The following is a 24,044-nucleotide window of genomic DNA, read 5'->3' as shown; positions in this document are numbered from 1 at the left end:
TCCCAAAGTGTGGGGCCCGCCCCCTAGGGGGGGCCCAGAGCCATTGCGGGGGGGGGGGATATGAAAAGGAAAAAACAAAACAAAAAAACAATGCTTGGTTTTCCCTTCGTCGGGAGCAGCGCTGGGCTCTTCAAATCACGGACAAACAGTATCGTACATTCTTGAGTTTTAGTTCACAAACACTAACTACTCCTGACATTTTGGAGATGTTAGCTCTTTATACAGTAAAGTTACAGTGGGATACAAATAACATCAGGCTGATCCTGCCACCATTTATTCCCCCGGTTCAAATCACGGACAAACAGCATCCAACAGTTGTTTATGTTGTTGAACCTTTTTTGCAGAGGGATTGAAAAATGTATTGATAGCAATGTTGAATATTACTACACAGGGAAAAAAAAACAACTACATGTAAAATAATTACATTGTGACGCCTCTGCCTTTGTAAATGGAGGGACAGTAGCTGCATGTGTGTAAGTAAGTGTGTAAAAACTGCAGATTAACAGTATTTTGTCTCTACCTGCTATTCTGCAATTCATCTCATGTAAGCAATAACGTGGCGCACAGCTGATGTAAAAAAGGCACATACCTTTGACGTTGCGTGACGAACTCTGTATTCCTCGTCCACACGTAAACGCAAAAAAGGAGCTTTAAAAAATCTCAGTTTTCGGTGATTCGAAACACCGTTTACGTGTGGACGAAACAGCTGCGTTTTCAAAAATACCCGTGTAGGTGTGGATGTAGCGTAAAAGAGTTAGTCGTTTATTTTCTTACTACCTGTAATTTATTGCAGATTACTTGTATTTGCTTAATTGTTTACTAAATGTTTGAGGTGTGAAATAAACTGCAATGGAGCAAAATATGGTTGTGTGTGGTTGGAGGATGTGTCCGTGTGTGCGTGTGCGCGCACAAGGGGGGGCGCGAACATTTTTCTTGTAAAACAAAAGCGGGCCCAGCAAAAAAAGTTTGGGAACCACCGTGCTATGCTATCCTGCAATAGGTGTAGGCTGCTGGGGGGATTCCCATGATGCATTGTGTTTCTTCTTCAGTCACCTTTCTCACTCACTATGTGTTAATAGATTTCTCTGCACTGAATCATGCCTGTTATTTATCTCTGGCTGTATTCCACAGCAGCACAGCAAAGGACCACTGGGTCAGACCTGCTTGCTATGTGGGCAGTTATCTATGACACAAAGTTCACAAACTGCTGTGTTTACTATTTACTACAGCTGAGCACTTTATCATTCAAAGTTAAAACTTATTGCTGCTGTTACATATCCTCCTGAAGACCAAGGAAAAAATGTCTTTCACTTTAACACTTGGCTACTACAGAGGACACAATGAATAGGCTGGGTTTCAGGAGGACATAATCATGACTACGATGACCTGGATGACTGAGAACCTTCACAGACATAATCATGAAAAATGACAGTTATTCAGATTTTCCAGCTTTGCTTTGAAAATCATCACAGGCTCCTTATTCCTGGTATCACTCAGGTATTTCCAGGTAAAGGTGGAGCCTGACAATATTATGGGTATAGGAGGAAGTAAAGTTGAGTGCAGGTGGATGTTTTAGTGAAAACGAAGTCTGAGACACAGTGAGTAATAGAATTTTTTCTCTCAGTTTAAAATGTCATTTCAAATGTTTATGTCCTGCTCTGTGCATGTAATCACTAGATCAACAATAAGCTCTCATCTTGTTTGAATCCGAGTTGTATTTGCTGTTAAACATTTCTGATCTTTGGAGATTTTTAAAACCCATCTGAGGGATTAAGGAAGCGTAGTCTTAAACAGAAGCCCCAGGTACACCATCAGCCTGTTCATGTGTCTAACTGCTTTTCCCCACTCAATGACATGCCTGCAGGGGATCAAACCCCAGTAATCGGTGATTCTGTTCTCAGACATGTGAAGCTAGAGACACCAGCAACCATAGTCAATTGTCTTCCAGGGGCCAGAGCAGGCAAAACTGAGGAAATTTAAAACTGCTGGCTAAACACAAATGGAAATTCCATAAAACTGTAATTCACATTGGCAGTAATGACACCTGGTTACATCAATCGGAGGTCATTAAAATCAATATTGAATCGATGTGTAAATTTGTCAAAACAAACTGTAGTTTTCTCTGGTGTCCTCCCCAATCGGACCAGGAGTGACATCTTCATGACATGTTTAGCCACATGTTCTCCTTAAATTGCTAGCTGTCTGAGTGGTGTCCAAAAAATGATGTGAGCTTTATAGACAATTGGGGAACTTTAAAACAGAGTTAAAAGGGAGTTTTTCCTTTGCACTGTTGCCAAAATGCTTGCTCATAGGGGGGGTCATATGATTGTTGGGGGTTTCTCAGTTGTTTTATTGTAGAGTCTAGTTTACAATATAAACTCCCTTAAGGGAGATGTTGTTGTGATTTGGCGCTGTATAAATTAATTAGAACTGAAATTTAAATTGAATTGAATTTGTAAGTAATTATGCTTTCTCCTGACTTTAACTCAGTAAGGGTCCACTGCAGTCTTCCCATATGGAAAAGATATATATAAATCTTATAAAGTTTGTATCTGTCTTGTGTGAAACTTGTATGAAAAGCACACAAGAGTGAAAACAGTTATAAGATCCCTTGAAAAAATTATACAATGAAACTTGTATGTTTTGGATACTTACTAAAACAATATTTGAAAGTAATGAGAAAGTGGCCACTTTCATGAGTAAATCATGTAAGTTTTTACTATTTCTTTTCCATATGGGTTTGGTTGGCTGTCTATAACAAATTCTGTATTAGTCACATTTCCTGCACAAAACCACTTTGGTCACCTGTGTTAAACTAAAAATAACACGTACGTGCAAAGGTAGGGAGGAGCAGTAAGAAACGAAGTCAACTAACATTTATTTCACCTGAATGTGACCTCACTCACCCCATCCTGAAAGGTTGATATCAACCTGAGTGTTGATACGGTTATCTATGACACAAAGTTCACAAACTGCTGTGTTTATTATTTAATACAGCTGAGCACTTTATCATCCAAAATAAAAACTTATTGCTGCTGTTACATATCCTGAGGACTGTTGGAAAAAAAAACTTTTACTTTAACACTTGTGTTTAACCCTTCTAACAAAATCCACAAACATTTTCCTTGCATTATCATGTTGTTTATTACAAATGTTATTTATCACATTTGATAGATTGGCTGTTTTTGGCAACTTTTTGTTAATAACAGTTGTAGAGGCTAAGCCTACGCTTGAAGCCACTGAGGTGGTCGTTAACGGGGATGACGCGATGTCACTGGTATGCATGAATTAAGTTCACAGTCCAATAAATCCAGCAGTATGTATCTTGTCCTTTTTGGTCTTTATTCCGTATTGACTTAGCATAACAGCGCAACGGTCACAAACTGTTTGCCTTCTCAATGACACACCTGACGCCGATTACGTGCATCTACCTTAAATACCTTTACATTACATAATCAAAACAGAAAAAGGTGACCTCTAGTGACCACCTAAGGTATTAACCCAAGAATGGCTCCTACAACAGTGTTAATTTTTTGACAATTGTAACTCGGTTAAAGGACCAGGGCGCCTGACTGCAGCCTCATAGACAATGAGCTATCAGAATAAGTTTCGACTATGGAGCCTGAGGGTGTGAATAAAACACAGGAAACCAAAGTAGAGCTCAAAATATATATATTATGTTTGTTATGAGAAGTGTATAGACGGATGTACAAAAGAAATAAAAACACACACGCACACACGCGCGCACACACACGCGCGCACACACACGCGCGCACACACACCAAAAATAATGTTGACAATACAAAACGGCTTATTAGGTTCCAAAAGGAGGTGGGATGAGGTGTAGTCCAGTATGCGATTTATTTTAGTTCCATGGACCTGTGATAGGTCATGTGTCAACAGTTTGTGATTCAGTCCATAGGTTCACAATTCCTACCGCAACGTAGCGGTGGTCGGGTGGCTCGCCATCTCGCGCTGATCAGGGCTGATCGCGGGAGAAAAAAAAAAAAAAAAAAAACCCTGACCTAAACAAGGTCAAAAACATAAATTATCATTCACAGAAGAAAATGAAACAGCATTCTACTGCTGTGACAAAATAAATACATAAATAACAAAGACAAGTAATTAATGCCATGTTTCATACAACAATCAACAAACCATCATCTCTTATAATGAATTTCATTCAAAATACTATTATAGAAAAACATTCTCATGGGTCCCATCAAAGTATATCAGCCACAAAGCTGATAACCATTATCCAAAGTTAATCAAATATATTTACAAAACTCATTTAATCACAGGTGTTGCGCAACAGATTCAATAATCTAAATGGAATTTAACTCAATGCAAAATCTCATAGGCCGTTTTGGCATTTCATCAGAAAAGTAACAAAAAACATCCAAAACGGACAAAACTACAAAAATCAAATCACTCGTTCAACTCTAGATACGTTAAGTCAACATTCGGCCATAATGGAATAAGCAAAAAACAACAATATTCAATAGACGAATCTAGTAATTGCACTTACTGTCGCTAGCCTAGCATTAGCTTACCGGCATTGTAGGATGTGCGATCGCGGCTCCGCATTTACATTAATTGTGACAAAACAAAACAAACAAATAACTCACCGTTGAGTCGATTGTGAGGTAGTGTAAAGACGAATGAATCGGCTGGGTTATTGCACGCTGTCAACTGGTCTGTAGTGTAGAATTTGTCGATATCTGACAAGTACGCCAACCACAGGGACACAGCAGCCAGAGGAGCAGCTGATTGACCCGCAACTTATACAGGGTTCATTCCCGCCACAATAAAGGGACTGGCGGAAATGGGGTCAGGGGTTACCGTGGTTACACAATGAAAGAGTTTTGTCCATAACATTTTGAAATTACCATTTTTTTTTCTCTCAGAAACTCATGTATCACATATGATACAAATGGCATTAAAGGGTTAAGGATGTGCCTACTCACACGCTAGCTCCTGCGGCCATTGGTATAAAGAACATTTAGCAAGTGCAAAAGCACACATCCTTGAGGAGAGCCAGTGAAGTAGGAATAATACTGTCATTCACTCTCACCCTCTGAAACCTGTCTGTTAAAAAAAAATCTAAAATCCTAGAGTATTTAAAAGTAGAATGGGAGACAGACCCTTCAGTTTTCAGGCCCTTCTGTGGAACCAGCTTCCAGTTTGGATTCGGGAGACAGACTATCTCTACTTGTAAGTTTAGGTTTAAATCTTTCCTTTTTGCTAAAGCATAGAGTTAGGGCTGGATCAGGTGCAAAACTCTTTCAGTCAGTCAGTCAGTCTCATGTTGTGTTCATCCTGCCTTCCTAATAAAAACGATCTTCATCCTTCGCCAACCCCTGAGTTGTGCATTTGGGTACTCTCTTTTCCGCATTCACACAGCGACCCCCGACAAAATGACAACTCATGTGCCGACACGCAATGATACCAGCCGAATCTGAACTGTATGAGTTGCAGCAGGCACCACTCTCCGTTTTGAGGGAGAGCTGAGGTGGAAGCCTAATGTCTCACATATGAAAACTCTCTCTCTCTCTTTTTCGCTCGCCCGCTTTCTGTCGTGGGTGTCACTCCTAAAAACTTCCCCTTTTCCCTAAACAACCAAATGTCACATGTTGCCTTATCATTTTTTTTGATTGGCTGACATGGTAAACTCTAACACCAATAGGGAAGGGGTGTATTTTCTTTTTTCACTTGCAAAGGGAGAGTGTTTGCTAGCGCTGTCTGTAGAAAACGCTGTTTTTACCGTCCTTCCCGCAGTAAACACCAGTGTTTTGTTCAGAAAAAAACATAGCGTGTATTTTTTATCATAACTCTGGTTTTACGTGGCCCATCGACACAATTCAAAAACTGGTATATAGTTTGAAGTCCGCACTTTTGACCCAAGTTGAAATGGAGACTCTGACGTGCTGCATCTTGTAGCGGTGTCGTAGTAAATTGGTCATGTGATTTTGACGCGCCGGCACGTCCCGCGACCCCAGAAGGTTTATTAATGGCAGGACTTCTTTAATCAGTTTTGTAGGAATGGGGTCTAAAAGACACGTTGATGGTTTGGAGGAAGTAATTACTGAAGTTAAATCAGAAAGATAAATTGGAGAAAAAGAGTCTACATAAATTTCAACGGTACTAAAAGTAGCTGTAGATAATGTTAAATCTGTGAGATGATTATGGGTAATTTATTTTCAGTATTGATTAAAATTTCATTTGTGAAGAAGTTCAAGAAATCATTACTAGTTAACGCTAAAGGAATGGTTGGCTCAACGGTGCTCTGACTTTTTTTCGGGCTGGCTACAGTGCTGAAGAGGAATCTAGGATTGTTCTTATTTTCTTCAATCAGTGTTGATGATGTGGGTGGCTGTAGCTCAGGTGGCAGAGCAGATAAGCCACTAACCAGGAGATCAGGGATACTTGAGGGTGCATGGGAGTTTGCACAACCAGTCTACATGTGTTTTGTGGACTTGGAGAAGGCATTTGACCGTGTCCCTTGGGGCATCCTGTGGGAGGTGTTGCGGGAGTGCGGGGGTGTCTGGCCCATTGCTACGGGCCATTCAATCCCCATACAACCATTCCAAGAGCTTGGTCCGCATAGCCGGTAATAAGTTGGAGTCGTTCCTGGTTGGTGATGGGCTCCGTCAGGGCTGCCCTTTGTCACCCATTCTGTTCATAATTTTTATGGACAGAACTTCTAGGCCAACCAAGTGACGGAAGGCACTTAGGTGGTCTCAGGATATCATCTCTGCTTTTCACGGATGATGTGGTTCTATTGCCTTCATCGGGTGATGGCCTCCAGCTCGCACAGGAACGGTTCGCAGCCGAGTGTGAAATAGCTTGAATACGGACCAGCACCTCCAAATCTGAGGCCATGGATCTCAGCTGGAAAAAGGTCAAGTGCCCACTCTGGGTCAGGGATGAGTTCCTGTCCCAAGTGGAGGAGTTTAAGTACAGTGGGATGCAAACGTTTGGGCAACCTTGTTAACAGTCATTATTTTTCTATATAAATCGTGTGTTGTTACAATAAAAAGATGTCAGTTAAATATATCATATAGGACAGCGGTCCCCAACCAGTACCGGTCCGTGAGTTGTTTGGTACCGGCCCGCGAGAGTTGGGGCTCAGGTGTGAAATGTATGGTTTTCAGGGTTTTTATCAGTTTTCAGGGTTATGTTGTTATCGTTTTTATCGTTAACTCGGTTTTCCTGGGTCTTTTCACATGTGTTATGAATAAATCTTCTTTTTTCGGTACCGGTACTAGTTTTATTTTGTTGTATTTATCCGCAACACCTTAAAGGCCGGTCCGTGAAAATAATGTCGGGCATAAATCGGTCCGTGGCGCAAAAAAGGTTGGGGACCGCTGATATAGGAGACAAACACAGTGATATTTGAGAAGTGAAATGAAGTTTATTGGATTTACAGAAAGTGTCCAATAATTGTTAGGTTAATTGGTGAAGCTGATTGTAAAAACAAAGCTCTCTCTTTAATTTACCGGTCGATCTACGTCCCTACCCTCACCTATGGTCACGAACTGTGGGAAGTGACTGAAAAGAACGAGATCATGGATACAAGAAATTAGAGATGGACCGATCCGATATTACGTATCGGTATCGGTCCGATACTGACCTAAATTACTGGATCGGATATCGGAGAAAAATAAAAAATGTAATCCGATCCATTAAATATCACGAAAGCACCTCCCAAAACTTGCAACACGCCGTAACTCGCCTCAGAACGTTAGCACGTCGGAGCAGTATGCATCACGTGATAGAGCGGCTGTGGCATGCGGGACCTGTGGTCTGGATAGCATTTGGAGCTTCGCTAGCAACCCAGCATTTCATCTCCGACAAAGTTATCCCGAGAGAAGTAAAGCAAGTGTGTAAGTCCATCTCTGAATGTTTGTAAAGCATTCCCACGTTAAGCTTAACAAGCGACTGCCTCTCGCTCTCCGGCTGCTACTTCAATCGTGAAACTGCTCAATGATCAGCTGATCGGCTTTTCTGTCGCGAGTCCGTCTCTCTTGTTTGTTTTTGGCCCACTTTGCACCAGAAAGAGGAAACCAGCGGCTGAACAACAGCAGCACGTTTAACCTTGATCATCTGTTGTTAGAATGTATTTAATATTACTTTCTACACCAGGATCTTTTTCTACAGCTGACGGCTGGTAACTGTGCAGGGGCGGATCTAGCAAAGTTTAGCCAGGGGGGCCGATAGGGCATGAACAGGGAAAAGGGGGCACAAAGACGTACTTTTCTTTCTTATTCTCATTTAAAATGTCGAGCTTTTAATAAATAATTATCTGACACCCAAAGTTTTAATTTGATGCAAAATGAATAGAAGTCAATTACTGTATATAGTGACTATTAAGTCTAATATATATACCCTAGTAAGCTATAGTACTTTTTCCTTTGGGAAGGTACCATGTGTGCAGTCTGCAATTTTGTTGAAGAAAGATGTTGAATCTATTTAATATTTCTTGAAAAATAATTGATTTCTGTGCATTTTTTTTCACACTGCATCAAATTAAGGTTGATTACATCGATTAAGCATCATGAGGTGGCGCGTGAGGGGTGGTTCCCTATTTTTTATTTATTTATTTTTGTTGTTGCTGGGAGTTGGAACCCTATTAGTTAGGTTGCTTAATATTTACGCTAAGTACTCTTTAAAATACCAGAATAGGGAGGATGGTGTAGGTTTAAGTTTATTAGATTGATCAGTATTGCTGAACTATGAAATATTTTTTTGTATACAGATATAACAGAATAGCTTTAGTGTAGTTGTTGTTTTAAACTTGAGTATGAACTTGCAGACTTGCAAAATGCAGCAAGATATTTTAAAAAACAGTTTTGTTGATTAAAAAACACTATATCGGATTCATATCGGTATCGGCAGATATCCAAATTTATGATATCGGTATCGGACATAAAAAAGTGGTATCGTGCCATCTCTACAAGAAATGAGCTTCCTCCGAAGGGTGGCTGGCCTCTCCCTTAGAGATAGGGTGAGAGGTTCAGCAATCCGTGAGGGGCTCAGAGTAGAGCTGTTGCTCCTCCACATCAAAAGGAGCCAGTTGAGGTGCTTTTGGCATCTGACAAAGATGCCTCCTGGGCACCTCTTGGGTGAGGTGTTCCAGGCATGTCCCACCGGGAGGAGGCCCCAGGGCAGACCCAGGACATGCTGGAGAGATTATATCTCTTGGCTGGCCTTAGTATTCTCCCAAACAAGCTGGAAGAAGTGGCTGGGGAGAAGGAGGTCTGGGCTTTTTTGCTTAGTGCTGCTGCCCGGGTAAGGGCATATGCGACCCTGGGTAAGGGCCATCCATCCATCGGAAGATGATGGATGGATAGCTGGAACTCTGTTGGAATAGCGTTCAGGTAGCCGGTGTGCTCTGCTTGGCAGCCTATTGGCCTGAGTGCCAGGTCTGTCCAGCATCTTCCCCCGCCACCTGATCTAACTCACACAGGTGGTGATCGGTTGACAATGTAATTATGTTTTAAAATTAAAAAATTGACATGACATTTTCATAAATTTTGGAAATTCTACAATTCTGTTATTAATTTAAAAATGTTGTCACAAAATATTTGAATTTTATTTCTGATTGTACTTATGTTTTCCTCTTATAGAGCTGCTGATGTAGGTGTGACACCAAGATGGATGATGCAGACAAGATCGTGAATAAAATCTTCTCATGGATGGATCTACAAAAGGACAGTGTAGACAAGTTGAACGAGCTAGCCAGTGAGTTGGAGGAACAGCAGAAGACTATTAATGTCACTAAAGTTGTCGGGAGCTCAGTGTCTGTGGGTGGTGCAGCTGCCATGACAGTAGCAGGTGTAGTAAGTGTTTTAACAGGAGGACTGTCGATACCTTTGTTAGCTGGAACAGGAGCAGTGGCATCAGGTCTTGGTTTGGCTACTAGTGTGGGTTCTGATGTTGTTGGTGCTGTCTTATCAAGTAGGACTATGAAAGAGGCCCAAAATATTTCAAAAAGCCTTGATGATCTTACAGCAGAAATCACAGCACTCATGGAGTCCCTCTTAACAAAAGCAACAGGCAGACAGCAACGGGGTAAAAATGTTTCTTCAGAAGAATATGTGAAGGAGGCAATCTTGAGAGCAATGGCCAAACGCAAGGGTTTGATATTAAAGGAGAAGGACAGTTTAATCAAGCTGTTATCTCAGCTGCCTCTTGAGAAGATCTTTAAGAACGACGCAGAATCAGACCTCCTCAAAAAGTCAACAACGGAGGTGCCACTGCTTTCAGACTTTGTTACAGGGTTGGTCTCAGAAAAACTCATGAAAAATAAGGTCAGCAAAGCCAATTCCCTGGGTTTAAAGGCATCGACTACAGCAGTTGGAAAAGTGAGTATCAGACAGCCATTACAGTGGGCGGGGTTAAGAAATATGCTAGACCAGAGTATGTTTGTGTTTCCAGAACCACTAATCAGAGCACTAAACAACATACTCAGATGTGAACTAACATTTCAATATAAATTAATCTCAGTGCAGTAAATCCTGGAGCTCTTATTCTTAAATGCTCACTTTCAGATTGGCAGAGGGGCAGTAGGACTTCTGTTTTCGGTTCCTGAGCTCATCGAAAACTGTAAAAATCTGAACAACCATGAGACAGACGCCAGTCGGTACCTGAGAGTGAAGGCTGGAGCAATACAAGAAGCTTACGAAGCCATGAAATCAGAGCTGGATGAAATTGAGTGAGTAAAATGAGAAAAATTAATTATTTCATAGAGGGTGAAGGGCTGTTCTGGAAATATTGTTAGAGGCAAATCAAGGTGCAAGATGCGATCTGAACGGCCCAGCACCGTAAATACACTGAAATAAAAACCATGCTAGTGCATCAGTAAATGTCAAATGAATTAATTTTTTTTATACAGCACTATATCACAACAACAGTCACCTCAAGGCCGTTTTTATATACCCCTACCCTCACTGAGCTGTGAGATGACATGAAAAAATTATGTTTCAACTCAAGAAGCTAATATGCAGCTATATTTCTCTTAAAAATTTAGAATCCAGTAAAATTGTTCTTGTACAGCTGTTTATTAATGGTAATTTTAGAAAACAACAAGATAACATTTAAGTAAAACCCACTACAAATTGATGTTAATTCCACATAGTTATTAATATTGGTGCTAGTTAATAATACAAGAAATTTCAGTAGCAATGCAATTATATAAAATTGCGAGATTTGAGGTTGTCGTCCAGCTGGTGCAGTGGACAAACAAACTGGTGTTTAAAGGGTTAAAAAATAAAAAAGTAATAATTATTTTATATTTATGGAAAGAACTGAAGTTACTTAAAAGCTTTATGCAAAAAAAAATGGCAAAAAAACAAAAATAATAAAAAATTACAGACCTAATCTGTAGGTGGCCACTTGTGGCCACTAACAAGCTGAAAGGGTGGTGATTTTTAACAGACCCTGAGGGTTAAGCAGTATACAGGACACAATGTCATCAAACTGTTAAACTCAGCTAAGTCCAACATTCCGGTAAAGATTTGGACCAGCTTGGCATTGCTTTAGTTCAAGGAAAGTTCATCAGGACTTGACTAACAACATACATTACATTGCAGCATCATAACTTTGTAAACATTTTATTCATACTTAGGGACTTTCAATTCAATTACATTTTATTTATACAGTGCCAAATCACAACAACAGTCACCGCAAGGCACTTGTTGAAAGGTAGACCCTACAATAATTTATAAAGTTTAAAAATCAGTGACAGCACTTTCAGAAAGACATCATACATTTTGAGAGAAGCCAATTGAGTCTAATAACAGATAAAATGCTGTGTTAAGGCTGATATTTTAACCATCTACATGGATCTTAAAATCACTCACAATAATGATTTTATAAGCAACGTGAGCTCTGTGTGAACAAGAGTACACTCTGGAAAGTAGACTTTGATGGTGTGACTATACAGTTACTATACAGCATGGCAGCACTTCATAATGCAGCTTACCTGTTAAAATGTAATTTCCCAGTATTTACCATGTTTTCGTGTGACTTTAGGGTGTAATTATTTTTGTATTTGAAAATACTGACTGCTTCCAAATGGTGCTTAAAATATAAGCACAGTAGAAAAAGAGAGTAACAACTGTTAGTTTTACAGGAAAGTAGAAACATATTAATATCTCAATTTAATTTTTTCAAAGTTTTGAGTAGGGATGGAATTGATAAAAATGTAGTGATTCTGAATACATTATCAATATCACTTAACAATTTGATCCCTTGTTTATTCTCATTGGGTTCACACTAAGCAGCATATCGAAGACATTACATTCATGCAAATTGCATGCTGAGTGGTCAAATATATGTGCATGTTGGACATAGTTCTCCATGTAGGACAGTGATCGTTGTTGTCACTCAAAAAAAGTAATCACACATAGTATTACACATATTACACAGAACACTTTAAAAAAAGTATTGCTGTACATTACTTAATTACTCCCAGGAGAAGGTAATTTATTATAATACTCATTATGTTACTTTCGGGTTTTTCCCTAAAATGACCTGAAACACATTGTTGCATAGCTACCATTTACTAATATAAATCTATTGCATTTTCATCTTTTTGTGCAATATAAAATATGTTATGTCTGTATCCAAGCTGTAGACTGTGTCACTATTTTTCTTCACCTGTGCGTGAACTGAAATCAGCTCATTGTAGCTCAAGTGCAACTGGAACTGATAAGGAAAATCTACAGACATGCTGACAAACAATTCCAAGGAACTGAACAACTGGAAATCATTTCTCGATTCTCATCTATAGTTCTGAATCTCTTTGGGGTATTTAAGGGAAATCTTTCACTTTTAACATTTTAGATGCACAGGATTATTATTAAGGGTGTGGTCTTATTATGCTGTATCCTAACTTCCCCTTTATTTACTACTATTTAATACTATTTGTTAGTATTCAAACTGTGAAAAGTGAAATTGAGTATCAACACAATAAGATGTGACAAGTTATCAACAAACAAAACATATCAATTAAATTCTTAATAAAACTGGTGTCAATACATGAAAAGCAAATCTAAATGTTAAGACCACTACAAGGACCTGTAATGAGTATTACTAACATTTTCTTAATGTTTGAAGCTAATTTTAATCTTAGACAAAGGCAAAGCTCACTTCTTTCTTTTTCTTTATCGTGAGCCCTACCTTTACTCGCAGTCACTGACAACATATTTATCTAGTTTTGTTCTGATTCTGATATGTATATCAATTTCCTCCAAAGGACAGGATCACAGAGATAAGGTATTAACAGTTAATGTCAAACATTGCCTCACAGTGAATTTCATACCTTTATGTTTTTCTTTCAGGGCAACGTGTGCGAGGTTAGCTGACACGAAGTGGAAGAAGTACAGAAAGAGAAGCTGTTTGTGTTCATGTGCTTCTTCATCACCATGATATAACCAAAGAGGGATCACTGAATCATTACTCATGTATGAAAATATGAATGAAAATATGAATAATATTAAGCATCTGTGAGCAAGTGTTCTATAGCCAGTGTGGGGACCAATATATATATTAAACATCTGTCTTTCTTTCATTTTGACCCCAATATAAATTAAATATTTAAAGAAAGTGCTGTGAATGATGAGTTGCCAAGTTAGTTAGAAATATATTGTACTATAAGCTCAAGTTATTCACATCCAGATATTTACATATCAATACCTATGATCCATGACTTGCTCCTACATAATGTTTAATGTGTAATCAAAATAGATATCTAATTTTCCTAGCTGATGGCACAATTAGACATTATCAGTATGTTTAAATGGACTGATTCTTATACAGTGCTTCTCTACTCGCTCTCTCCCTATTCTTAAGTGACTAATAGACATTCATACAGGTAGCCAGTGTTACGGATTCAAATATTGGGGATGGATACGAGAGGAAAAACCAAAATAACAACACTGGTCCGGCCGGGTTGAGTCAAACAATGATTTTAATGATCACACGCGTGGGAGATGGACACCGTACGCAGACAGCATCAGATCTCAAAATGGTGGAGCATTGATCAAACTCTTATAGCCTCTGGTGTCCCCACCTTATCATAAAAGCCTAAACATTCACATGCTTTCTCTCACACAGCGCCTAAGCTACGACCTTGGCTCCCTGTTTATCTGCTCCTGCTGAGATGGGGCAGAAAACTCCAGCATGTTCTCTTCTAATCAGACAAATAAGGCGATGACTTTCTGCGAACAGTATTTCTTATAACTCAGCAGTATAATGCATCATAAAACAATATCATTCATTCACAATAAATCAGCAGTCTAATATAATGCAAATCAGTTTAACAAATGCGATAGTTATCAGCTTCTTCTAATTCAGGAGAATAATGCAAACTAAAACTACATAATAATTCACAATCTTTAATTACGGGTCTAACATGGCATAAAATAATATTATAATCCCACACCAGCCAGAATGAAGCTTCAACCTTTAGCTAGCACAATGTGTCACATAGTATCATGATGCAGTATACATTACTCTAAAGTTGTAAATGTTGCCGACAAATTATGCTTATTTTCACAAAATAATGCTGGCATGGGGGACTTTTTTAGTGTACATGATTTTTGCAGATACAGCAACAACTTATAATTGTTTAAGTAACAACTTAAATATATGTACAAGTGCTTAAAGTACAAAGTAAACTTGTGATCAAAAAAGCCTGCAGTCTGCACTTGTTTTTGCTTCTTAAAGAACATTTAAAAAAAGAAAACAAAATGAATATATACAAAATACACATATCCAAATATCTGGGCTCCACACAGTGTCGAAACTGAGGGTGTATTTTTGTTCTTTAAATTCTTTGCCTGGAGTAAGTATTTTGGATCGATATATTCCACTCAAATTATGACCTCATGTGATGCATGAATTCACAATCTACTTTTGTAATTATATTTCAAGTATTTAAAAATAACAGGAAAATTCAATAAAATTTCATAGAAAAAAAAATCTGTTTTACAGTGTATCCAGAACCTGACCAAACAGGATACCACAATCTCAATATCAATATAATACTATAATAATATAATAATCAATATATATACTTATATCATATATTATACAATGAAGGCTTCCCTTCATTGGCTTCCTGTTAAATCCAGAATTTAATTCAAAATCCTGCTCCTCACATACAAGGTCTTAAATAATCAGGCCCCATCTGACCTTAATGACCTTGTAGTACCATATCACCCTATTAGAGCACTTCGCTCTCGCTCTGCAGGCCTACTTGTTGTTCCTAGAGTATTTAAAAGTAGAATGGGAGGGAGAGCCTTCAGTTTTCAGGCCCCTCTTCTGTGGAACCAGCTTCCAGTTTGGATTCGGGAGACAGACACTATCTCTACTTTTAAGATTAGGCTTAAAACTTTCCTTTTTGCTAAAGCATATAGTTAGGGCTGGACCAGGTGACCCTGAATCCTCCCTTAGTTACGCTGCAATAGACGTAGGCTGCTGGGGGATTCCCATGATGCATTGAGTTTTTCCTTTCCAGTCACCTTTCTCACTCACTATGTGTTAATAGACCTCTCTGCATTGAATCATATCTGTTATTAACCTCTGTCTCTCTTCCACAGCATGTCTTTTATCCTGTCTTCCTTCTCTCACCCCAACCGGTCGCAGCAGATGGCTCCGCCCCTCCCTGAGCCTGGTTCTGCCGGAGGTTTCTTCCTGTTAAAAGGGAGTTTTTCCTTCCCACTGTCGCCAAAGTGCTTGCTCATAGGGGGTCATATGATTGTTGGGTTTTTCTCTGTATCTATGAAGCGCCTTGAGGCGACTTTTGTTGTGATTTGGCGCTATATAAATAAAATTGAATTGATTTGATTTGAAAGATTGGATATTCCACCTGCTAAGAATGTTTTAATGCAGTACAGTTGTTATTATCATCGGTTGTCACCTCCTGCTTATGACAGTTAAAATAAATAACATTCATATAAGAAATAAAATTGTCTCGTGTAAACTGTATGTGGTGTTAAATAGGCCTATACTACTGTATGTTAATGTCGGTCATAAGGGTGTTACTTCAAGAGCCATATATTTTATGAGGTGGCACTCATTGTGAAAAGTTTGATAACCACTGCCATAGATGAAGTAAGCTGCTCTTACACAAACAAACATGAAACACATTAGATGCTCAGTTTCACTCACATGTAGCGTCACAAATCCCAAACAAAAACAAGAGGACTTCAAGAGAATCCATCCATGACAAATGGACAGTTCGTGGCATGACTGTAGTCTGAACTGAACAGAGAGGTTTCATCAACAGCTTTGTCTGTGGGTGGAGGAAAGAGGAGGAGGAATTCTACTGTCGTAGAGGAAGAAGCTTTGACTGCAGTTGTATGATATTAATCTAAGTGGACATGTGTTATAAAGAGTATGGGTTGAGACTATGTAAGGACAAGAAAGACAATATTATAGTTAGTTAAATGGTCTGATTGTTCAAATATGTATTTTCTTTGATTGTGGTAAGATAATGTGTGCCCCAGTCTCCAAAAATGACATAGTGCAGGAAGCGTAGTTATTCCTCCGTTATACCACAAGAGGGAGTATCCCCTAAAATGAGCAGCTCTAGCGGGAGTAAATAAGCCCAGCTACTACCCATAAGGCAGTGCGCCTATAAGAGTTGTGTGAGACTGCAAAAGTGTGTAACGCTGTGCTATGTCCATGTATATATTTGCAGGTAAGCAGATACAAGATGGTAAATAATAGTGATGGGCAGATGAAGCCTCATGAAGCACTGAAGCTTTTCATCCAATTGGTTCAACCCAGCGCAAAGCTTCTTGAAGCTTCATTTGCTCTAGTAGGACACCTACTGGACGTAAAAATATTAGTTGGCATGAATTTGAAGAGTGTGGCATTTTGCACACAGCCTGTAAATGTCAACAACAAAAGGAGTGTGTAAAACATCTATATTGTAGTGATGGCAGTATACTGTGTATATTTATGCTGGCAGTATGGAACATGATTATTTGCGGCAAAGTTCGAACCGCTTCCTGAACCAGTCACGTGGTACAGCCGGGCAGCGAGGCTTCGGACGTCATCATTTTCAGCTCCTCCCATAAATGAAGCAAGCCTCGATACGCGCTTCGCGGAAACGCCCCCTCCATTACTCGACACACGCTTCGAAGCCTCGATACAGAACGTCACATCACTAGTAAATAACTTAAAATGTATCTACAGATGAGTCCACGGGGTTGCAGAGAATGTGGGAAAGTTGGCCGTTAATCCCCACTATGTGTCATTAGTGTGTAAGTTATTGGTAGCGATGTGAATTAGCCGTGATGCTAACGATTAGCAGCTAGATCTAATTCATTAGTTTGTGCGGAAACCTCGTGGCACTTTTGTGGATTTATACCTGTACCGGGCTGTAATCACAGCAGATATAGACTGGTGGATCACACTATCTTTTGTTTATGTTTATTTCATTGTTACACTGTAAGAAATATTAGTGAGTTTAAAGACTACCCATAAGGCAGTGCGCCTATAAGAGTTGTGTGAGACTGCAAAAGTGTGTAAAGTTGTGCTATGTCAATGTATATATTTGCAGATGCAGTAAAGGCGAACTCACAAAGCCACGCTGGTTTCAATTCATTTTAATCCAAGTGTGCAACAACTAGCACTACAAAACAGCAAAACAGGGAGACTCTGTTTTTGAGTTGGTGGTGGTCAGAGGGCCCGGTGGCGCCAGTGTCCAGCAGCCTCGCCTCTGTCAGTGCGCCCCAGGGCAGCTCTGGCTACAATGTAGCTTGCCATCACCAGTGTGTGAATGTGTGTGAATGGGTGGATGACTGAATGTAGTGTAAAGCGCTTTGGGGTACAAATACAGACCATTTATCATTTACTATTTAAAGAAGAGACTGATTATAAAAAATATAGCTGATGAATTTTGTTGATGTCTTGAAGACTTCAGAGTCATTTAGCCTCAACTCTGAAACATCTCTAAGAAAGGATTGTGGGAAACACTGAAGAGACATGACCGAGGAAGCTGGTTCTGTTTTGTATCCAGAGTGCAGGAAGTGTTGCAATCTGCTGCACAGCTTCCAACCACAAAACCATCATGGCGACTCAGTATTTCTCTACTGTCTGACAGTGACAGGCCTAAACGGTGATTTAGAGTCAAATGCATTTAATTTCCCTTCTTATTCACACAATGAATTTTTGCAGTTATGTTTTACTAAATACTAACAGAGCAGATTGCAGATTTGTAGCCTGAGCTGAAAATCTTCTTCACTAACCTGGAAAATCAGACCCAAAAACCTGACTTTAAGAGAATTTATCTCTGGAGAGAAAACTGTCTGCAGTCTGAACCAAACAGAGAAGTATTTTGCGAACAGCCCTGAGAACATGGGAGGGAAGGAGGGCGTGAGTAAATCTTGTGATTTAAAGCACTTCTGCTAAGCAAGAGAGGAGAAAGAGAAAGCAACTGAGATATCACAACTTTTGCACATCTTCCTGATCCATGAAATGGAAATATAAATACTTGATTATTAGGGGTGGGGGAAAAAATCGATACTGCGTAGTATCACGATATTTTGTTTGCCAATAATGTATCGCTACAGGGACAGCAGACATCGATATTTTGTTCCAAAAACTTCCAGTCCACCAGATGGTGCGGTTGAACCTTTTCTCTAGTGAGGTCAGCAGAGGTTAGGTCAGCACATGGGAAAATTGATCAAACAAAGATGGAGGAAGAAAAAGAGATCAGGAAAGTGCCATCTGCGTTTAAATCAAACGTCTGGACGTACTTTGGATTTTTTAACAAGGATGGAACAAATGAGATGGATATGACACACGGGATTTGCAAGGTGTGTCGTATGAAAATAAAGTACTCTGGGAATACTACGAACATGAGGGCCCATCTTACACGGCACCATCCAAAAATAGCATTAACCACGGACGGGAAAGCTAGCTCTGAATCAGCCAACGCTGGACACTCTTAGCTTAGCAAAGCTATCTCCCAATTCAGAGCGAGCTAAGAAAATAACACAATCTATCACGTACTTCATCTGCAAAGACCTGCGTCCTTACAACATTGTGGAAAACTAGGGCTTTTCTTACATGATCAAGACGCTGGAACCCAGGTATGTGATACCATCACGACGTTTTTTCGCGGACACAGCCGTACCCAATCTACATAGATGTGAAGCGTAAAGTTGAGGAAAGTTTGAGCACAGCAGAAAGGGTTGCATTAACTTGCGACGCATGGACCTCGCGGGCTGTAGATTCATATGTGACTATAGCAGCTCATTATCTCACAGCGGACTGGCAACTGCTGTCTTACGTTCTCCAAACTCGAACATTACATGAAAGTCACACCGGAGCGAACATTGCAAATCTCCTGCAAAATGCAGCACAGGAATGGGGGATTGCCGACAAAAATCTGGGGGTTGTCACCGACAATGCTTCTAATATGACAATTGCCACTCAGCTAGCGGGATATCTGCATGTGAAGTGTTTCGCCCATACGCTCAATCTGGCATCACAACGAGCCTTAAACCTGCCTGCAGTAGCCAGGGTCTTAGGGAGAGTGCGGCGCATAACTGGGTTTTTCAATAGAAGCACAGTGGCAAACCACGCTCTGGAGCAAAAACAGAAAATGTTACAGCTCCTGACTCACAAGCTTAAGACAGACGTCTGCACGAGATGGAACAGTGCTTATGACATGCTCCAGCGTTTCCTTGAACAACAACCTGCGATTTGTGCAGCGCTGCTGTCTCCCGAAGTCAGAAAGAGTAGCACAGATATCTTTACTCTAAATGAGACGGATATTGGGAACACTGAAGAAATTGTCCGGGCCTTGAAGTCAATGCAAGTCGCGACTACTGTGATGTCTGAGGAAAAGAATCCTACTCTGTCTGTCGTAGCACCGCTGCTAGCACAGCTGTTGCACAACACCCAAGACAACATTGGTGACACAGCACTGGTCAGAAACATCAAGCAAAGTATCAGTCAAGATCTTAAGAAGAGATATGCCAGCACAGTCGAGAGGAACACCCTCTACACAGCATCAGCTCTCGACCCACGCTTTAAAACCCTGCCGTTCCTGTCACTGGAGGAAAGACAGGAAACCTATGCCAGAGTGGTTGCTGAGGCTATAACCCTTCAGGTAAGCAAACATTCTGGTGTTATAATTTAAATAACTTACTTACAATATTAGTAGATCGGTGATATTTTTGTCATATTGGTAATATTCTATTTAACAATTAAATACATTAATTATAATTTGCTAACATATTACTGCATACTAAAAGATATGAAATATTTATTTTCTCCCTCTCTCTGTATGTGTGTGGGTTTTCTACAGGAAGAAAAGAGGCAGCAGCCCATCTGTGAGCCAGAAGCCCATGAACATCATGAGAAACCTGACGAGACTGAACAAAATCCCAGACCCCCTCTCATACCAGCCAAGATGAGGAAGTCTTGTGGGTTAACAGACTTGCTTGGTCAGACTTATGGTGATGTTGGAGCCCCACCAAAACCATTATCTGCCACAGCTGAGGAGGAGGTGAAAAGATACCAGGAGGTCACATCACTGGCACTCACAGAAGACCCACTAAGCTGGTGGAAATCCCATGAGGAAGTCTATCCTTTCCTGGCCACGCTGGCAAAAAGATACCTTTGTATCCCAGGTACTAGTGTCTCGGCTGAAAGAGTCTTCTCAACCGCTGGAGACATCGTCACAGCAAAACGGAGCACTCTGACTTCAGAGCATGTTGATCAGCTCCTTTTTCTGAGCAAGAATGCTGACATTGCTTCACTGTCCAAATGTGTTTAACTTTTTAGGGCAGCAACAAACAGGACAGTTTACTTATTTTAATTTAAGAAATGTTTTATTTTATTTAAATTTAAAACTTTTTTTATTTAATGTAAAATTATATTTTGTTTTAAGCTATAATTGTACCAGATAGTTACGTTCAGTTAAGTTGGTTACTAGACTGTTATACAAACCGTTCACTTTGTCAGCAATAAAACTGACTGACATGAGAGAAAGACTGAGTGTGAGACTTTATTATTAGATAAAATGAATATTGATTAAGTTTACCTTTATGGACAAAATCTGCAGTAGAAAAAATATGTGATAAATCACAAAATATTGTATTGCAATACCCAGAATATTGCAAAAATATATATTAAAAAAAACCTGCAATAATATCGTATCGTGAGTTAAGTATTGTGATAATATCGTATCGTGGGGTGTATGGTGATTCCCACCTCTATTGATTATGTAAATACTGGAATACAGCTTTGCTGTTGTGCAGAACAAAAGTCATGAAGTCCAAACTAAACTTTCTTGATGTGACTGGTTATTGTTGTTATGACCATGAATAAAAAAAATCCCACATTGAAAGTTTATTTATATACAAGCAAGCACCTGCAAGCAGTGGGGAGGACAAACTCCCTTCATAAATCTATGGCGGAACCAGGCCCAGGGAGGAGAAGCAATCTTGCACGAATATTTGAGGTGGTGTAAAGAAACAAACACAAACAGTGGAAGAGAAAATAGAGACTATCTAGCATAGTTGAGATATGTAAACATCTGCAGAATGAAAAAGTGAAAATGGTGAGTGGAAAATAAATGCTCAGTGCATATAGGGGAAGTCAGCAGCAGCTTGGTGGATGGGCCTGAAAGCGAAAGCTGAAGGTGAATAGAATTAATGATAAATAAAACGATCAGTAGCTAAAACTCTAGTGTGAATCGTAACGTTGACTTTGTCCTGTAGGCCTACCTGTTGCCTCGAACAGCCTTCACAGAACATAATAATATCATCTTCATTAGCACATAGACGACTCAGGATCTGATGGTGAAAGATAATTTTTGACATGTTTTACTGGCCAGGTAACATGTTGTTACCTTCCTTCACATCCATAGAATTAGTTTTGGGTTAAACTGAAGTGTCAGCCCTGCATATCAAAGTATTGGATTATTTCCTGTCACAGTGAGAGACATGGTACATCCTGGACCTTCACAGGGCTGACACAGAGAGACAAACAACTAGACCAGGAAACAACTAGAACAACTCCAGGCCTCGGCAGGCTGAATCCAATTATTATGGTAAATGGCCTGCATTTGTATAGCGCTTTTCTAGTCCATAGGACCCCAAAGCGCTTTACACTACATTCAGTCATTCACCCATTCACACACACATTCACACACTGGCGATGGCAAGCTACATTGTAGCCACAGCTGCCCTGGGGCGCACAGCCTCCAAAGTTTCAGGTGACAAAAAAGGCGCCGAACATGTATCAAGCATCTTATACCTAATAAAGTGGCCACAAGTAGAAACTATAAAATTCTGTTTATATTTTTGCACTTGTGTCAGTCTGAGTGAGTCCAGTTTATCACCAGCTGCTGTTTTTTCCTACTTTTCTTCCTCAGTAACATTGTTCATCTTACAAAACAAACGTTACTTTTTTTAATCTTCTTTTGAATCTTACAAACTTTGCAGAAGAAGAAACAAAAATGTTTCAGTTTGACCTCTAGGTGGCAGTGTTGTCTTAGTGCTACCATAGCCACCTACAGAGGACTGCAGGAACAGTGTCAATATGTTGGAGCTGTAAAATAAATATGTGTGTGACTGAAAACTGACCTTGATCAGCTGCCAGTGATCCAGTCAAAGTGTGGGACACAAACACTATTAAAATATGTTTCATTTGGATTTCAGACTTAAATTTTCCCAAATGTTAAAAATAGAAGAAATAAAAGACATATTACGTGAAATATATACAATTTTTGACATTGTAAGAAACACCTGTCAGTTTGCACATAAGATTTTAGTCATACTGACAATAATTTAACCCTCTTATATGGTCACTTTGTGTTTTCTTTGCTAAATACTTCAATCCTCTACACATGCAGGCATAAACATCCATTAAAGATCCAGACCTACATGAAATATAGGCTAAGATATATCTGCAAGACAAATGGGAGATAATCATCATCACGTGGTATTTGATATGTTCCTGTGAGTTGGTAATCTATCTATCCATCCATCCATCCATACATAACAAAGCACACACACATAATCTGGGCTTTCACTCCCTCGCATTGGACCTGTTACTGTAATCAGAGACAACATGAAGCTCTGATCAAAGAGTGTAGCTGCTACAGCTCTGCCACCACAGTCTGAAGCAGGAATAAGGTTTGACAGAGAGCTTCCTCTGTGACAGGATAATATGTTGAAGTTTCTTCTTGTTTCTACTTTATGTTCACAGAGTAGGTGAATTTATCACTCAGTGTAATGCAGACAGCAGCGTGTTCAAGGTTCTTTATTTGTCACATGCATAGTTATACAAGTATAACACACAGTGAAATGTAACCTGACACGCTCCTCGACATGTGCAAAAATGGGGGGGGGGGGGGGGGGGGGTAGAGGAAGAACATTATATATATATATAAAATTAAAGGAATTTGGAATGTACATTGTGCCTTGGTTTAGGGTGTCTGGAAGAGTCCTGTCTCAGTCAATTATAGTGTGGACACACTGAGAGGCCCACTCCTGTTTTTCTCTGTTACTGACTCACAGGAACATCCCAGATGTCTCAATCCACCCGAAAGCATGAGTCACGATCAGTCACTGAGAACCACGTGACGATGATCTTTCCATCCATCTGACAAACATGTCTCAGAATATGTTTTCAAAGCTGAATCCAGGTCTCCTTGACTTCTGTCACCACACACAGACATGGCATGTATAGTTTCAACACTCCCTCAAACCCCCATCTTCTTTTATTTGAGCCACACTGGTTCATCTAAAGCTGATCTCAATAGCTACAAAACAAATTTGACCCAGAAGAGACTTTGTGTGCTTTTGATCGGTAGGCCCACCAAACTCCTTCACAGGAAGCTGATTTCAGCTCTCTGACAAACAACGTCTTGATCCCTGATCCGATGAATCTCACGCAGTAGATAATGCAGGGTTCTGGAGCTGAGGTGGGTGAGAGGACTCGCCCAGCCTGACTGCCTTGTTGCACAGGAGTCTTTGCTGCTTGGCCTGATACGAAGAAACCTGAGT

The 24,044-nt window shown here is 39.9% G+C and overlaps 2 protein-coding genes across 3 annotated transcripts; both read left to right on the top strand.

Annotated features, from left to right (window-relative positions):
- Nucleotides 1–1,317: 1,317 nt before the first annotated feature.
- On the top strand, nt 1,318–15,939 carry LOC146578735 (uncharacterized). 2 transcript variants are annotated; one of them, XM_085268912.1, is made up of 5 exons: nt 1,318–1,598; nt 9,630–10,367; nt 10,554–10,717; nt 13,347–13,469; nt 15,609–15,939. In XM_085268912.1, exons 2-4 carry the CDS (start codon nt 9,657–9,659, stop codon nt 13,432–13,434), a joined length of 963 nt encoding a protein of 320 aa, XP_085125038.1. In that variant the 5' UTR covers nt 1,318–1,598; nt 9,630–9,656; the 3' UTR covers nt 13,435–13,469; nt 15,609–15,939. The 2 variants fall into 2 exon arrangements, with proteins under 2 accessions (XP_085125038.1, XP_085125037.1); XM_085268911.1 differs by having other exon boundaries at nt 13,347–15,939.
- A 3,458-nt stretch (nt 15,940–19,397) lies between these two features.
- Nucleotides 19,398–21,220, top strand: LOC146578734 (E3 SUMO-protein ligase ZBED1-like). The gene is made up of 2 exons (XM_085268880.1): nt 19,398–20,137; nt 20,336–21,220. The coding sequence occupies exons 1-2, from the start codon at nt 19,442–19,444 to the stop codon at nt 20,804–20,806; spliced, it is 1,167 nt and encodes a 388-aa protein (XP_085125006.1). The 5' UTR covers nt 19,398–19,441; the 3' UTR covers nt 20,807–21,220.
- Nucleotides 21,221–24,044: the final 2,824 nt, after the last annotated feature.

The sequence above is a fragment of the Mchenga conophoros genome, linkage group LG3 (assembly GCF_057382185.1).
Source record: "Mchenga conophoros isolate Kocher_MC1m ecotype Shallow Benthic linkage group LG3, M_conophoros_male_GT1.1, whole genome shotgun sequence".
Classification (NCBI taxonomy): domain Eukaryota; kingdom Metazoa; phylum Chordata; class Actinopteri; order Cichliformes; family Cichlidae; genus Mchenga; species Mchenga conophoros.
Note: the sequence above shows the minus strand (reverse complement) of the source record. Positions and strands in the feature narration are given on the sequence as shown.